Source organism: Mus caroli, chromosome 3 (assembly GCF_900094665.2).
Source record: "Mus caroli chromosome 3, CAROLI_EIJ_v1.1, whole genome shotgun sequence".
In the NCBI taxonomy this organism is placed as follows: Eukaryota; Metazoa; Chordata; class Mammalia; order Rodentia; family Muridae; genus Mus; species Mus caroli.
In genome coordinates this window covers 71,947,175-71,963,141 of record NC_034572.1, presented here as the reverse complement: position 1 = coordinate 71,963,141, position 15,967 = coordinate 71,947,175, and the positions used below count along the sequence as shown (strand labels likewise).

The following is a 15,967-nucleotide window of genomic DNA, read 5'->3' as shown; positions in this document are numbered from 1 at the left end:
ATGCCATCTACAAAGTATGAAATAGCTCCCCCATAAAGTGCACGTGGGAGCCTGGCTCCCATTAGATGGTTCATCATCTAGTGTGCGGGTGGAACTGTGTGTTTGGGAAACAAGTGGGGCAGATTTTAATTTGCTTTGTTGAACTCTACTGCCATCAATACCCGTTTTGAAGGTAAATAATTTAAATGAGCATATGAAGTAGTAAACTTGAAATATCACCCCGTGGCTCATTCAAGTTGTTTCAATGGCAAATGCGTGACTTCACTCTCCTTCTCTCTTACAGGTTAATGTGCGAAACTGTGAGATATGAGAGACACGAAGCTAATGAAGTTCTATACTAGTAGGTATTCCTTTCTGATGATCTGTTGTATGGTCAAGTGTCACAGAGGATTAGCAGCAGCTGGCTCAGTTAACCTGGCCTTTCTGGGGGGATGGGGCTTAGAGTAGCTAACTCACTTTCCATAGTGAGAAATTTGAGACATTTTAACTGTTTGCAGTAGTAAAATGGCTAGTTCACATTTGTGTTTACACCTCTCCAGTGTGGTAGAGATGGGGTTTTGTATTGTGGATATTTTCCCTTCTTGACCTCGTGAAACAGGAAGTGAGTGGTAGCCATCCTGCTAGAACAAACAAATCTCGCCACAGCAGGTAACGGTTCAGTCTAGGAATAGGCAGATGAGCTTCTACATCTTTTATTTTTAAAATTGTACTAATGTTTTTAAAAGATGCGGGTTGTATTTTTTAAAGACTAACACCTGGTTTTTAAAAGAGTGGCGAGTCCAGAAGAGCACACATTGGCATTCTAAGTCTAAAGCCACACTGCTGTTCTCACTAGTGGGTGAAATTTACCATGATGGCCTGTGCTGACTCCGTCCTGCTTCTTACAGCACCTACTCAATAGTTACTCCTCCTCAGGCAGGTTATAGGGAGCGCTTCCAGAAAGAGAGGGAAGACAGCTACCCTCTGAAGGAGTTTGTGACCTATAGCTGAGGCGGAAAATGGAACAACAGGAAACATGTCAAAATTGGGACAGAAAGATAGGAGGGAGGAGAGAGCCCTCAGATGTTGGAGCCCTTTGAGGCTAGGTCTCAGAATTGTGTTCCATAGACTACAGAGACCTTGGGGTCGGGGTGGGGGTGGGGGGACGCATTATTAATGGTATGTCAGAGATGCAGGTGGGACCAGCAGATTGTCAGGGATGCGATTGGAAGGCGTCACTCAATGCTTTGAAGCTGCGACAGTTGTGAGGTGCTCTGTGAAAATGAAGGGGTGCACTTCACTTCGTGTAAGTCTGTCACTGGAAACTGAAGCTTGATGTCTCTGCATGAAGTAAGAATCCCTAGCTGCTGAGCCATGTCTCCAGCCCCTGTTAGGTCTCCTTTAATGTGTAGCTTGGTGGCTGGTTTTCAAGCAACAAAGCGTTATGACCAAATGCCGCCAACCCTTCACACTCCCCCAAAGGCCGTACCCACGGATGCATGCAAAAACAAGTAGCTGAGAGCCTAACTGCAGAAAGATGAAGGAGGGAGGGCCTAGACACGTAGGCAGGGCTAGGCTCTGGAGAAGTTGGAGGGTTGGGATTGGCGTAATTTCTTAGGCTGTAGCATATGACACGGATGGCTGTTCATGCAGCTGTTGTAAATGTTTCAATGGCAAAGTGTGTGTAGTAGGTGACCAAGGAGTAATTGATACCAAGAACTGACCACAGGGAGAAAAGTGCTTTTAGTGTACGTCTGAAGAAACTGAGGTGTAGGTGGTATAGTGCTTGCTTCCTTGCGGAGCCTGTGGAGTAGGCTTGCAGACGCCCAGCTGGGAACCTCACTGAACGTTATGGATACCGAGGCAGTTCCATGATGGGAGACACTTGTTTTTGGTCATTTTGTCCTTCTCCTCTGACATGTGATTTCCCAGGGAGCTGGTGGCATGCGTATAGCAGGTACCTCCTGCATGCTCCAGTAAGTGCTTGATATGCATTGATTTGTTTAATTAATTAATTTGTCTCTCGAGCAGCAGTTCTCATTACCCCACATACAGGAAACGGAGCTTTGAGGAGATTGTCCATCAGTCTAGCTCCCATGACCTAATGTGGCATCTGGACTTGAAGCCAGATCTTGGGGATTTGCAGCTTCCCCTCTTGCCTAGGTCACCAACATTTCCCCTTTTATACCATGGCATCCCCAAAATAATAATGGTCTTGCAAAAGACAGTGAACTCTCAATCACCACCTGCCACCGTCCTCTGATGGTAGCAACCAGAGCCCACCAGTGCTCCCGTCTATACAACCCTAGTTCACTGACAGTGATTATTTATTATCATTTTTCTTAGAGGTGTGTCAGTGTCTTTAAACATCCTTGGTGTTTGTTTTTATACCTGCTGGCAGTGCCTGTTCATATCCTAGTAGTAGTAAGTGGAATGTATTTGACTGGGCTGTCTTAGTTGCTGACATTTGTGCCATTTAGAATTAGGTGCTGGGCTGGAGAGATGGCTCGTCGGTTAAGAGCATTGAATGTTCTTCCAGAGATTTTGAGTTCAATTCCCAGCATCCACATGGTGACTCATAACCGTCTGTAATAGGATCAGATGCCCTCTTCTGTTCTGTCTGAAGAGAGAGACAGTGTACTCACATATATATACATAAAATAAATAAATTTTAAAAAAAGCTCTAGAATTAGGTGCCAGTGGTACTTAGTAATGAAAAGTCTGGATACTCATTAAATCTTGATTTCATAAGAATAAAAATTCCTGGAGTCTAACTGCAGACTCACACAATTGGGTTCTTGGTATTTTGCTGATGTACTTACAAAGTGTCAGTGAGGCATTTTCTTTTGTGGTCTTGTAGCAGGCAGGCTTCTGCTCTTGCCAGTTTGTGTATGCGTAGTTTGAAACTTCAAGAACAGCTGTGCTTGACGCTTATGTAAATCCATGATACCCTAATAATACCGTCTTGGGGAGCTGCTCTGAAGACCTCTGAGGGAAGTGACTGATCTGTTCTCCCTGGAGCTTGGTTGGAAGAATAGTACAATAAGAGTAAATATTGGGGCTGGAGAGATGGCTCAGTGGTTAAGAGCACTGACTGCTCTTCCAGAGGTCGTGAGTTCAATCCCCAGCAACCATGTGGTGGCTCATAATCATCTGTAATAGGATCCGATGCCTTCTTCTGGTGTGTCTGAAGAAAGCTACAGTGTAGTCATATACATAAAATAAAATCTTAAAAGAATAAATATTGAAGACTTTCAGACTTTACATCTATGAGCAGGAGATGACTAGCCATATTCCTTGCTATGTGTGTGTTCTATGGCTTTAATAATTTCACCAGGCACATATTTCTTTTGATCCAGCACTGTACTACATTCTCTTCCTCTATAGAATGGAAACAACAGTGTTATTTCTCCTGAGTAAGATGTACATGGTCCTTCTATCGGCAACTCTACTCAGGGTGCATGCATCTGTCTATTGGGGTAATGGGGACCCCTTCTCAGGACTCTTGCATTCCTCCTGAGAGAGTGTGCACCCCTACTGAGGGCAAAGGCACCCCTTCCGAGGACATGTGCCCTTCTGAGGGCTGTTGCTTCCCTTCAGAGGGTGTTTACACCTCTAAAGAAGGCACAGGAGTGTTAGCAGCTGGTATCATTCTTATTATCAGCATTGCTTTGATAATTTATGTTGTTTTGGTCCTCCAAGGTTTTAGCTGCTTTAAGGTTTTGTTTTCTTTATGACAGTGATGCCATGACTCTTTTTGTGTCACAGTTTTCATATAAGTCAACAGTGTACCACTGGTCCCCATTTAAGTTATATTGAAATTAGAGATAGAGCTGTAGTTCCAATAAAATAGTGTTTTGTTTTGTTTTGTTTTTCCTCCAAAGATTGGAGGCCTTTGAGGGCTGAGCTGTAGTTGCAGACATGGTTGCTCATGCCTTAGCCCCTGCCTTTGGGAGGCTGAGATTGGGAAGGAGCAAGGACACAGCTAGCCTGGGTTACAGGGTGACACCCTCCTTGGCAAACAAATAAGTTACACAAAGTAGTTGAACTTTACACAGCAGAGACCACTTTCAGGTTGGTCCTTTCAACTGCCTTGTCCTGATAACATGCCGGTTATTTTACTGTCTGGGGAAACCTGGGTGAACACTGTAAATTCCTAGGCTGAGCGACCTGTCTGCTGCTGTGATAAATACCCTCATGAAAGGCAGTGCAGGGGAGAAAGAATTTATCTTAGCTCACAGTTCCAGGTTATAGTCCATCCTAGTGGGGAGGTCACAGTGCCAGGAGCTTGTTGTAACTATTGACATAGCTTCAGTCAAGAGCAGGGAGAAGTTAACGGGCTGCTCTTATTTGCTCATGCATGGTTCCATTTCTCCATTCCTGTATAGTTCAAAACTCGCTGCCTAGGCGCTGGTGCCACCCACAGTGGGCTGTGTCTTCTCACATAAGAACACTGCCTACAGATACCCACAGGCCAACCACATGTAGCAAATTCCTCATTGCGAGTGTCTTCTGGGTTTTATCAAGATGGCAGTGAAAGCCGGCTATCGAAGTACCTTAGTTTAGAGTTGTCTGTAACATTTCAGTCTGAGGGTTGGGAAGGTGAGTCAGCAGGTAGAGCACTGACCATGTAAGTTCGAAGGCCTGAGTTCAAAATTAAGAACACCTGTAAGACTGGACACTTCAGTGCACACCTCTGTAGTCCCTGCACTCGTACTTCAAGATGGAGGTGGAGACAGGAAAGGCCCCAGCAGCTGATGGGCAGCTGGCCTGCTACGCACAAGGCAAAACAACAAAGAAACCCTGTTCCATACAAGGCAGAAGGCAGGGCCGAACACCAGAACTTGTGTTCTGACCTCCACATGTGCTGTGTGGCCTATGTGTATGCTGCATTTGTATGCATGAATGTGCACACACATGCTTGTGTATCATTCACACAAGGTAAAAAAATAATAAAAAATAAAATTTAACTAGAAACGAGGTACACATTAAAAACCCTTATAAGAGAATAGTGAAAAATCACAGCATACCATCAAGTAAGTGGAGGGCCATCAACTAGGAATTTGCTGAGACATTCTTAGACTAGGCTGTCTCACAGTGCAGCACTGTGACTGAGGTTTGGGTTTTTGTTGTTGTTGTTGTTTTTGTTTGTTTGTTTTGACTGAGTTCTTAATGCCGTTCTACTCTAGCTTTTCCTAATTGAATTTGAATTTATGGGACAGTTATGAAGAAGTCAGCCGCTGGAGAAAGTGCACACACACACACACACACATACACACACACACTGGAGAAAGTGCACACACACACACATACACACTGGAGAAAGTGTACACACACACACACACACACACAGGAGAAAGTGCACACACACACACACACACACACACCTCTCTAGATCCTCAGTGTGTGCATCTGTGCCTCCATGATTCTTTTCCACGTGCAGACCTGACTGAGTGCTTAGATTTCTAAGTTTTCATAGCACTTTAAGGGCTTAGCTCTGTATTTCAGGAGAGGAAATTGTTCCTCTGTGAAACAGCTGTTGTGGGGCCTCTTCAGTCTTGCTAAAGCCTTTTCATTTAAATCTGTAAATGTGCAGTTTGGAGAGGCTCAGCCGAGTGCAGTCTGTTTACTTGCTTGCTTGGCTTTCTGGTTTTAGGGCAGGTATTGCCACATTGCTGTCGTTCTCTTTCTGCTTGCTCTTCCTGATGTGGCCTGAGGCTTTACCTCCTTCTCTCCAGTGTCTGCCCATCTGCCTCAGTCTCTCTCCTGCCCCCAGCAGGAAGACAGCTCCTTTCCCATGCAGAGTGACTCCCAATCTCTGATGCCTCTTTCCTGCCTCTGCTTACAGACTGTAAGCTGTCTGAGCTCTCCCATCATGGAGAGATTTCTCCTTTGGCCTCTTCTCCACCTCCTATAATTGCATATACCTAGTTTCTCTTTTCTGCAAGTGGCCAAGCCTTTAGTTTACATTGTAGTCTTTGTAAATCACAGCGTAAGTACTTCATCTACCATTTTATATTGAGTTGCTTTGTCTCTCTTGGAAAAAGACATGCTCTCCTTTCCTTCCTCACCTAGACACATATAACTGCTACTTTGAGACATCCTCTTTGTCTAAGTTTTAAGACTTTTAACACATGCTTCTGTGTAGACAAACAAAATGCCCAAAGTAAGATTTTATTTGAAAAAGTAATCACGGCATGTTTAACAAATTAGCTTTAGCATAGATGAGACTATTCACCTGCAAGCTGGCATGTTTATTGTAGGCATCTTTGCCTTCAGTTTTCTATGAAACTGCCAAGTGAATAAAAACCCTGATGAACCCTGTTTATCGAGTGATGCATTCAGATCACTGTGGACTGGGAATGCGACAGTCCAGTTTGCACAGACAGATGGGGCTTTGGGATAGGTGTGTAGGTGTGTGCAGGTTATCTCTAACCTCTGAGAGCTGAGTTACTCCAGGGGGAAGAGGCTTCCCGAGAGGGTGAAATTACAGTGCGCAAGTCACGGCCCCACAGCAGCGTCCAAGTCAGTGTCCGGGTTTGACTACTTGTTTAAATGTGATTGTTCCTCAAGCCCTTGGCTGCGTCCCTCTGCAGAGTGTAGCTGCTTCATTGATTTGATTTATTGTAATATATATGCAGTTTACATCATAGTTGTTGAGAAAATGTTCTCGGACTTAACTTCATGACTTTTAGTCCAGTGCTCCAGTTCATTTTCAGGTGACTCCTATTGGCGTGATGACAGCATGAAGAACCCGTGGAATGTCTGGCTGGCTTTGTTAGTTCAGTATTTTATATTGTTCACTCTGCTGTTTAAATGAATTTTCACTTGGTGTCCCCTTTGTCCCCTGTATTTTCAATAGAACACTGAACATCGTAGTGTTTTGACCAGTCTTTTTAGTTTTTTCTGATGTCATTTAGTACCTTTCATTGGAGAATCAGGACTTGGAGAAGAGTGAGCACTGCCCTGGTGGGTCTGTTCCTTTGGTTAGTTAGATTCATTCATTCATTCATTCATTCACTCATTCATTTACTCACTCACTCACTCACTCACTCACTCACTTTTGAGACATTCTGTAGTCTGCATTGTTCTGGAACTCCAGGCTGACCTCAGACCTGCAGTGGTCCTCCTGCCTCCGCCTTCTGAATGCTGGAAACACGGGTGTGTCACTCCCCACATTTGCTTCAGCTTTTAAAAGGTGAAGTAATTTCCTTACAGTTTAGCACTTTGGGAAAACAGGAATTACCTTCTACCTTTTAAATGTTATTTTTATATCATGGGCATTAACATTTACATCTATTTTAGTATATTGAACTATATTATTTTATAATAAAATACTGCAAATACTGCTCTTCTGCAGGTGAAAAGTAAAAATGCCAAAGGTTTTTTTTTTTTTAAGTCTTAGTAGAGTTGTGTCTGAAATACATAAATAACTGTATGTAATGAAATGATGTTTGCAAGTGTTTTTTTTTGACTTGATCAGTTACTTGGCTGTGTGGCATAATTTTTATCTATTGAACTTTAGCCTCTCTCATTAACGACACAAAAGTAATTGATACAAATTTCATCTTTGAGTTTATAGCTTAAAATCTTAATCAAAGGAGCAAAAGAAACACAGCTATCAAACTTTGTAATAAACAGCAATCGGCCGCACTGTGGTGAAAAAGACTGAAATTACTGAGTATCTGGAGGGCCATCTGCGTGCTGGCAGACAGCCAGGGTTAGAACTTTCTAAAGCTTGGAACACTGTGTTCACAGGAAGCCCTGCCCAGCTCCACCAGTAGCAAGTGTGCTTGGAAGAGCCTCTAGGGTTCTTGGTCTTGAAAACCCTTAGACAGGAGGAGTCTCAGAATGATTTATCATAGATAAGTGAGGTATTTTTCACTGTCTTTTCCCCATCACATTCATGCATTTGAGAGCACAAGTCTAAGCTGGTCAGAAGACCAGAACCACAGGTGAGCAAATTACAAACTCCTGGCTTTCTTTAGGGCTTCCATGAAGGGCAGAGCTAGCAGATAGTCAAGGTGCTCTTCCCGTTTTGGTAGCTGTTGTCTCTACTTGGAGTGGGACCCATTAGATGGTTTTTTGCTTTTCCCTGGGTGCCCGCAGCTTGTTACAGTCTTACGTTGAGGGCAGCAAGCACAGTGTGCTTGCTTTCTCATGTCACAGTTGTGCCACGTGATGGGGAACATGGTACATGTTCCTTCCTGCCCTGACTCCCAGATGTGGCACGCTCCCTGGCTTCATTTTCTGCTGTCTCCTGGTCTGACTTCAGATGCCCACTGAAGTACAGAGAGATTTCTTGGATCCCTCTTGCTGGTGCCATGACAGTGTGACACTCTGGAGAGCTCTGGATTCTGTTTGGCCACCGTGACTCTAGCCTGTCTCTTTCTCTGGCTGGCAGTGTTGAGCTGAAGGCTGTGTGTGTGTGAGGGGGGGTGGTATTGTCACCTCCCCTGCCACTGACCTCCATCTCTCCCAGCCTGTGTGGCAGGACCTCACGGTCATTAGAAAAACTTGCAGATCGGCCTCTCCTTACATTTCACACTGTATTAGCTGCTCAGGAGAGTTCTCAGAAGTTACTCTCTGGCCTGCTAGTGATCGGTTTCCTGCTCCCAACCCCCCACTTGATCAGTTTAAAAAAAAATAGTGTTACTTTTTCACCATCCTCAGTGCCATTTACAGTAGCCTCCTGCTCTGGCCATGTGCAAGGTACACTCTCATGTAGAGACACTGCCACCATGTGGACTCGGAGGATATCGCAAAGAAATTCTTTGAGCTTAACTTTGACTTGGATGAGGAATTGCTCCATATTGTTCTGTTCATTAAGAATATTCCTAAAGGGCCTGCAAAACAGTTTAGTTAGTAAAAGTGCTTGCTGCCAAGGCGGATAAAACCTAAGTGATTCTCCCAGGACCCACATAGCAGGAGCAGAGAACCTGCTTCTAAAAGTTGCCCTCCATTCTTGCACCATGGCATCCCCTAATAAATAAATAAATGTATACAATTAAATACTTTAAAAACGAGGCCTGTTTTAAAAACAAGCAAGCAAGCGTTCTAACCCCTGCTGCTGCAGGGATTGTGCAGACATGCTTGTGGTTAAATAAAACACGAGACTTCTGCATAGTTTAAAGCTGTTGCCCTTTTGCTGGGACAGTCTCTGAGCTAGCTTCTAATGTACGGATCTGCCATCCCATCTCCCCGTGTGGCTCTCACTGCCTGCTTGAACCTCCAATTCTGTCTGTTGTGCTGTTTTCTTCTGCGTCTCCTTTGATTCACCCACCTCTGCTTACATCCCTCCTGCATCCATCCCTGCCTGCCTGGATGTTTTCTTACTTCCTGTCCCAGCTATTGGCTGTCAGCTCTTTATTATAACCAGTCAGCAGTGAGACAACACCTGGTTCATCTTGGTGGTTGCCTAAGGTATTGAGGGCTGCCTGATCATCTTTTAGGCAGGGGTGGAAGGATATTTACAAATAGAAAACCAAGTGATGGGCCATAGAAATGATCATACCAAAATCCTGCCAGCACTAGGCTCTGTGAGGGCACAGTAATGGACAATTGAAAATACAGAGACACACCTTAAGGTGGTGCAAGGAAGGTCACCCCAACCACCAGCAATCAGGTGTCATAAAGTGCAGGTATCCACAGGACTGACGAGTTAGTGTCATAAGGGGGAAAGCACTAAGAGATTACTTGCTACCTTGGTGACTGTGCCAGGTGAACTCGAGGAAGCTAGGAAGAAAGTGACTCACTCGACCAGAGAGGTGCTCAGCCTCAGAGGAACTTTAATGATGAAAACTTAGTTTATCACAGAAAAGCTACTGTCAAAAGCCAAAAAATATCAAGTTCCTTCAGAGACTCTGAGGAATAGGTAATAAAAACAAGTGTGGTGTGCTAAGTGAGTGTAAGCTGTCAGCTAGCTGGACAGAGGTAGTGAAAAGAATTAGGGTTTTTCTTGTCTTTTGTTCTTCACTCTCAGCTGGCAAAACTAAAGTGATTTAAACTGTTGTATTAAAATTGTCGTAACTTTGTAAGGAAACTGGTGATGCCTGGTTTCAAGATTGAGGACCCAGAACTATAGAATTAACTTCTTTAGGATCATGCAGTCACCAGGAGAGTGAGTGCCAACAACCTGGAGCTTCCTGCCTAGTGCCATGTCTTCCTGCATGTGGTCTGCTCAGGGTATCAGATTCTGTTCCATCAAGAGCTGTGATTATAACACAAGCGTGTCATGGTTTCAGTTACCTGATCATTGCTACTGAATATTGCTGGGTAGTCACAGAGTTCTGATCAATGGGAGGGGCCATGTTTTAGTCAGGATTTCTATTGCTGTGATGAAACATCATGACCAAAAAGCAAGTTAGGAGGAAAGAGTTTATTTGGCTTACATACTCTTCTGGATTCTAGTCCATCATTGGAAGAAGTCAGGACAGGAACTCAAGCAGGGCAGGAACTTGGAGGCAGGAGCTGATATAGAGGCCATGAAGGGGTGCTGCTTACTGGCTGGCTCCTCATGGCTAGTTCAGAATACAGGACCAGCAGCCCAGGGATGTCCCCACCCACAACAGGCTGGGTCCTCCGTCGTTAATCACTAATTTAAAAAAATACCTTACAGCTGGAGCTTATGGAGACCTTTTCTCAGTTGAGGTTCCCTCCTTTCAGATAGCTGTAGCTTGGGTCATGCTGACAATAAGACTAACCAGCAGAGGCCATGTTGGTTACGTCGGAGGAAGAGGTAAAGCTTAGGATGAGACATCAGTAGAAGGCAGTGGAAGAGCATACTGTTGAGTGGGATAGCTGCTTTGGTGTTCCCGGAGTCCCATCCATTTGACAGGGTACACAGAGGTACAGAGAGGTGTACACACCTCTCGAGGGTGGCACAAACAGCAGGCCTCCCAGCAGAGTGACAGAGTTCTGATCAGAGCAGACTGGCTCATGTGGGGAAATGAGGTGAGGTCACCCCAGTTATGGACTTAACAATGCAGTTTGGCTGAGCACGAGATGGAACAGGTCATCTACAATGGATCTCAATATGACAATCCTGGAAGGAGTCTTGATGGGTTTGTGATCTGCTTACATTTTGTTTTGCTGGGCTTTATTATTTCCCTCCCTTTTGATGGCAGACAAAGCCAGGCATCTTTTAGGCTGTCTGGCCCGCTCCCAGGCTTTGTGACTATTATTCTGTATATTGTAGGATGGGAAGTATTGGACTCCATGTGGGAGCCACTCTAGTTCTTATTCTCACACCCTTCTGCAAATGTGAGTCTTCTCTGAGTGTACATTTGCCTGAGATCTCAGAGACTTGTAAGTGGTGGCTTTGCTGTTTGGGGCTCTGTAGTCTCCGTGGTTTCTTTCCTGTCCATCACTGTTGGGTCACACTTGCTGTTACTTAGAAATGGTCAGGCAAGGCTCTTTCACAGTAGTTTTTGCCATTTACAACCCTTGCATATGGCTCTTAGCTCACCATCTCAAAACACAGTGCCAAATTGCATGAATACTGACAGCAGGCTAGCTTGCTTTAGCCTTTTCTTTGCTATTGGGGCTCAATGCTGAGATCTTTGAAGAGCCTGTTGATGACTATGGTCTAGGATATTTGTTTTGAAAGATACTTTAATCAACTGCCCATTAAATGTTCAGATACTAGGAAACTGAGTGGGGACAGATAATCTAGAAATTTAGCATCATAGATAATTCATGAAATTTAGGAGAAACTGGATTGGTTCAGAAAACAATGACATCATCAGTACTACTGCTATTACTGCTTGTATTGTCAGTCTTCCGTTAACTAGATTCATTGCCAGTGTGTGCCCAGGAGAGATTTTACTTTTATTTTGTATGTATGTATGTATGTTCATCTATACTGAATGAATGTTGTTCTTACAACTCCAGTTTCATTTTTAAAAGCAAACTTTTCACTTCACACACATAAAAGTAAGATCCTCTAGTAACAGCTGCCCTAGGAATCTGCTGCGAGATAGGAGACGAAGCAGGGTTGGTGCAGTGATTTGTGAGAGTCAAGAAGGTCTAACAGAAACAGAGTTTTGGACATGGCATCTCGCGTCAGGGAATTTTCAGAGTGGAAAGTGAACGTCTTCTGTAGAGAGTGGAGAGCAGACAGAGAAGGAGGACTTGTTTGAAGCTCACGCTCTTTCTAGAACATCTTTAAAGTAGAATGTACTAGTTTGCATTCTTAGTTATTATTAGCTTACCATAGTAAAACCTCAAATCCTAAGAGGGACAGTACAACTGTAAAGACATCATGTCTGTCTTGGCACGGAGTAAGTGGCTAGTGTAAGTATTCTCTGATTGAACAATCTCTGCGAATGCTTTCTCAGAAAACACGGCTTCTGTGGGTGAGCCCCAGATTCTCCTGGGAAGAGAGCCATTGTCTGTTACCTTTGCATTTGCAAAGGACACTGCAAATGATGCCTTTGAGTTCTATCACTGCAACAAAACAGATAATCAGCAGGAAGAAGGCTATTGTGTCTCACAGTTGCTCAGTCACTGCTTATGGGTCTGCCGTGAAGTACAGCACATCCTGTGAGGAATGGTGGCTAGAAAAGTGCTTCCTCTCTGGTGGCAAGAGAGACCGAGTCCACAGCTCCTTTCAAGGATAGAACCCCAGTGACCTAGTGTCACTTTCTAGGCCCCCCAAATTAAAGGTTTCATCCCCTCCCAGTAGTAACCCTGGGGCTCATAACGAATCCTCTAACACATGGGCCGTGGAAGGATACTTACTTGAACTGGGACAGCACCTGTCAGACAAATTCAAATCAGTAGTGATTGAGACCCATTTTCTCATTTTCAAACCCTTAAATCTGCTCCATAGATTTCCTGCTAGGAAGAGTCAATTACAGGTAATCAGTGGCCATTCAGGAAGCGAGAGTACTCGCTGTCAAGGTTCTTCATCTGCTTTGAGCACCGGTAACCTGTCAGTTGGTGTGTTTTCTGTGATAGGTGACAGGGGGTCGGAGTTGACAAACTTCACACACACACTTGGTCTGTACTAATTTGTCTTTAGAGTTGACAGATTTGAAATCGCCAAAAGGCCAATCACAGTTGCATTCTCCGTGTCACCACAGACGTTGGCGTCATGTGTCATGCTTTTAAAAGATGGAATAATTATTATTTGTATGCAGTTGCCATTGTACATTTAATCCTGTTGACTTGCCTAAGGCTGTGTACAGGGGGGTAAACCTTACTGTCTTATGTTTTCAATATTTGATTTCCCTTGGGGCTAGAGGGATGGCTCTCTCATTTAACAGCACTGCTTACTCTTCCAAAGGACGTAGGTTCAGTTTCCAGCATCCACATGGCAGGTCAGGTTTGTGTGAGACTCTAGTTCCTGAGGATTCAACACCCTCTTCACGGCTCTATAGACATCAGGCAGGCACGTAGCAGTGCATGGACACATATGCAGGCAAAAGGCCCGTATGTGTCAAATAATTTAAAAAATTTCAAAGCTCAAAGCAAAAAATTCATTTCTCTGTAACAGATTAACTTTTTATTTTTTCTTGTCAGAAAAAAGTTGAAACTAGTCTTGAACCTTGTAAATGGTAGTCTTTTTTACTTGGCACAGACTACAAGGTAATAATAACACACGCGCCTTCTATTGAGGGAGATGTGATGGTTAATATTGTCACTTTGATGATACCAATGCTCTGAATGACTTAACAGCTCCCCTCCTCCTAAATGTGTGTTTAAATAGAAATGACTACCACCAGGGGGATGCCTTGAGTCAGGCAGAGCCGTCTGTACAGTGGAATCTTCACGTAGGAGAGCTACTGTCCACAAACCCATAAGATTGTCCTGCTTTCATTTTCTTCTTTCATAAGAGGAAATAAGCAGCTGTCTAGTTACTGCACGCAAATATGTGAAGACACTCAGAGAACACTGTGTGATGGGGAAGTCTGAGAAAAAGGTTCACTGGGAAAGGCTTGAATGGACTGGGTTCCATGAAAGCTTGTGTGTTTTTTTTTTCTTTCTAATTATTATTAATCATCTTACTCATTTACATTTCAAATGATATCCCCCTTCCCAGTTAACCACCCACAACTCCCCCCCATCTCACCCCCTTCCCCTCCCCTTTCCCTCCATGAGGGTACTCTTCCACCCACACTCACCCACTCCTATCTCACTGCTCTAGCATCCCCTTATGGTGGGGCATTAAGCCTCCAGAGGACCAAGGGCCTCCCCTTCCACCAATGCCATATAAGGCCATCCTCTGTTACATATATATCTGGAGCCATGGATCCCTCCATGTATACTCTTTGGTTGGTGGTTTAGTCTCTGGGAACTTGTTCTTCCTGTAGAGTTGCAATCCCCTTCAGCTCCTTTCAGTCCTTCCCTTAGCTCTTCCATTGGGGTCCCCAGGCTCAGTTCGATGATTGGCTGTGAGTATCTGTATCTGTATTGGTCAGGCCTCTCAGGGGACAGTTATACCAGGCTCCAGTCAGCAGGTGCTTCTTGGCATCAGCAATAGTGTCTGGGTTTGGTGTCTGCAGATGGGATGAATCCCTGGGTGGGGCGGTCTCTAGATGGCTTTCCAAAATGTGGAATGCTTCACAAATTTGCTTGTCATCCTTGCTATCATTTCAATTTTAGTAGATGTGCTGCTGAAGTGAACACAAGTTTGTGGGTTTTTTTGTTTGTTTGTTTGTTTGTTTCACTGAAACAAAGGAAAGTATTTCCTACTCAGAAAATTAGACTGGAAAAACAAAACCTGAAATGACAGGTGTTGATCGACCTAAGGAAAATTAAAAACATTTAAATGAACCAGTGACTATCGTTAATGTAATGTATTAGTGATAACAGTGTTAAGAGCACCTCTGATATTCAGTAATGGTATTTTGATAGGTGCTGTTGCCTTTTGTGATTCAGTGTGCAGTAGCATGGATTGCTATACCATCTGCTATATAAATTTTGATTTTTGTTGCTGTGGATTATTATCTGATTTCTGTTGTCTTTTTTACTTTTCAGTCCTGATGATATTGGCACCTGCTGGTATATACTTCTTTCTGGTTCCGTGTTCATTAAGGAGTCCATGTTTCTTCCAAGGAGCAGGTATGGTGTAGAAACACAACGCCGTGATCTTAAAGCTCTTTGTGCAGAATTGGTTTATCTTGCTACTGATATAGTCTACTGATACAAAGCAAGGCAGTACTTTGGCCTGTTACACATATGACTTTTTTTTAAATGCTTGTTTTTATGTCATAAATACTGTTCTAATTTTCTTAGCAAGAGATGAGTGAAAACAGAAACACGAAAAATTGTTAAATGACTATGTCAGCTCTTTTGGGACATTTTTGATCATAGCACATAGCATTAGTTTCAGGTCAACTTTGATAAAGAAGAACTAACCTATGGGAAGCAGTGATAAACATCTGAAGACAGTGAGGATGCTCATTGAGACCGCAAGGGACTAGAAGTGAAGCCAAGAACTGTCTCTGACTTCACTGCTTCTAAGGACCATATGGCCTCTCGGTTTTACATCTGTGTGGATTGGCTTTGTGCTTCCTCTCCCCGTGACTTTGGCGTGTGTGCGCTGACTGTTGATTTATGACTTTGTGTCGCTAAGACTTATGCTGTTTGACTATTTTCCTTGGATATTTCAGGATGTGATCTGATTGGCTCAGTTGGGGCGCATGTGCATCTCTGGTCCAATGAGTTCTAACCAGAAAGGCTACTCTCCCAAAACATGCCCCACTTGTGTTAAAGTTAACTACTGAGCTTCAGGAGACACTTTCCTTTCTTCCTGAGTTTGTCACCACTAGCCTTTTATTTGGTTTAAAAAACAGGTATTTTATGTTACTAATATTTAAATTGATTAAAATACAATGCCTTCTTTCTGTCACCTAGCTTTCTGCAAAAATATCAACTATATTCTGGTTAGGCCACTTTGATAGGTTTAGGGTAATGTTAAGAATTTATTTTAGAGAGAGTGCTTGCTGCTCTTTTAAGAGGACCCACGTCTGAGTTCTAGCAC

General features: G+C 43.7%; 1 protein-coding gene across 6 annotated transcripts in view; it reads left to right on the top strand.

Annotated features, from left to right (window-relative positions):
• Positions 1 to 15,967, top strand: part of Rapgef2 (Rap guanine nucleotide exchange factor 2) — a 227,064-nt gene that overhangs the window by 75,702 nt on the left and 135,395 nt on the right. For all 6 annotated transcript variants that reach the window (XM_029474997.1, XM_021157687.2, XM_029474996.1 and 3 more), the window contains exons 3-4: positions 284 to 340; positions 14,962 to 15,045. In XM_029474997.1, coding sequence (XP_029330857.1) covers positions 284 to 340; positions 14,962 to 15,045 — 141 coding nt within the window. The remainder of the gene's footprint in view (positions 1 to 283; positions 341 to 14,961; positions 15,046 to 15,967) is intronic.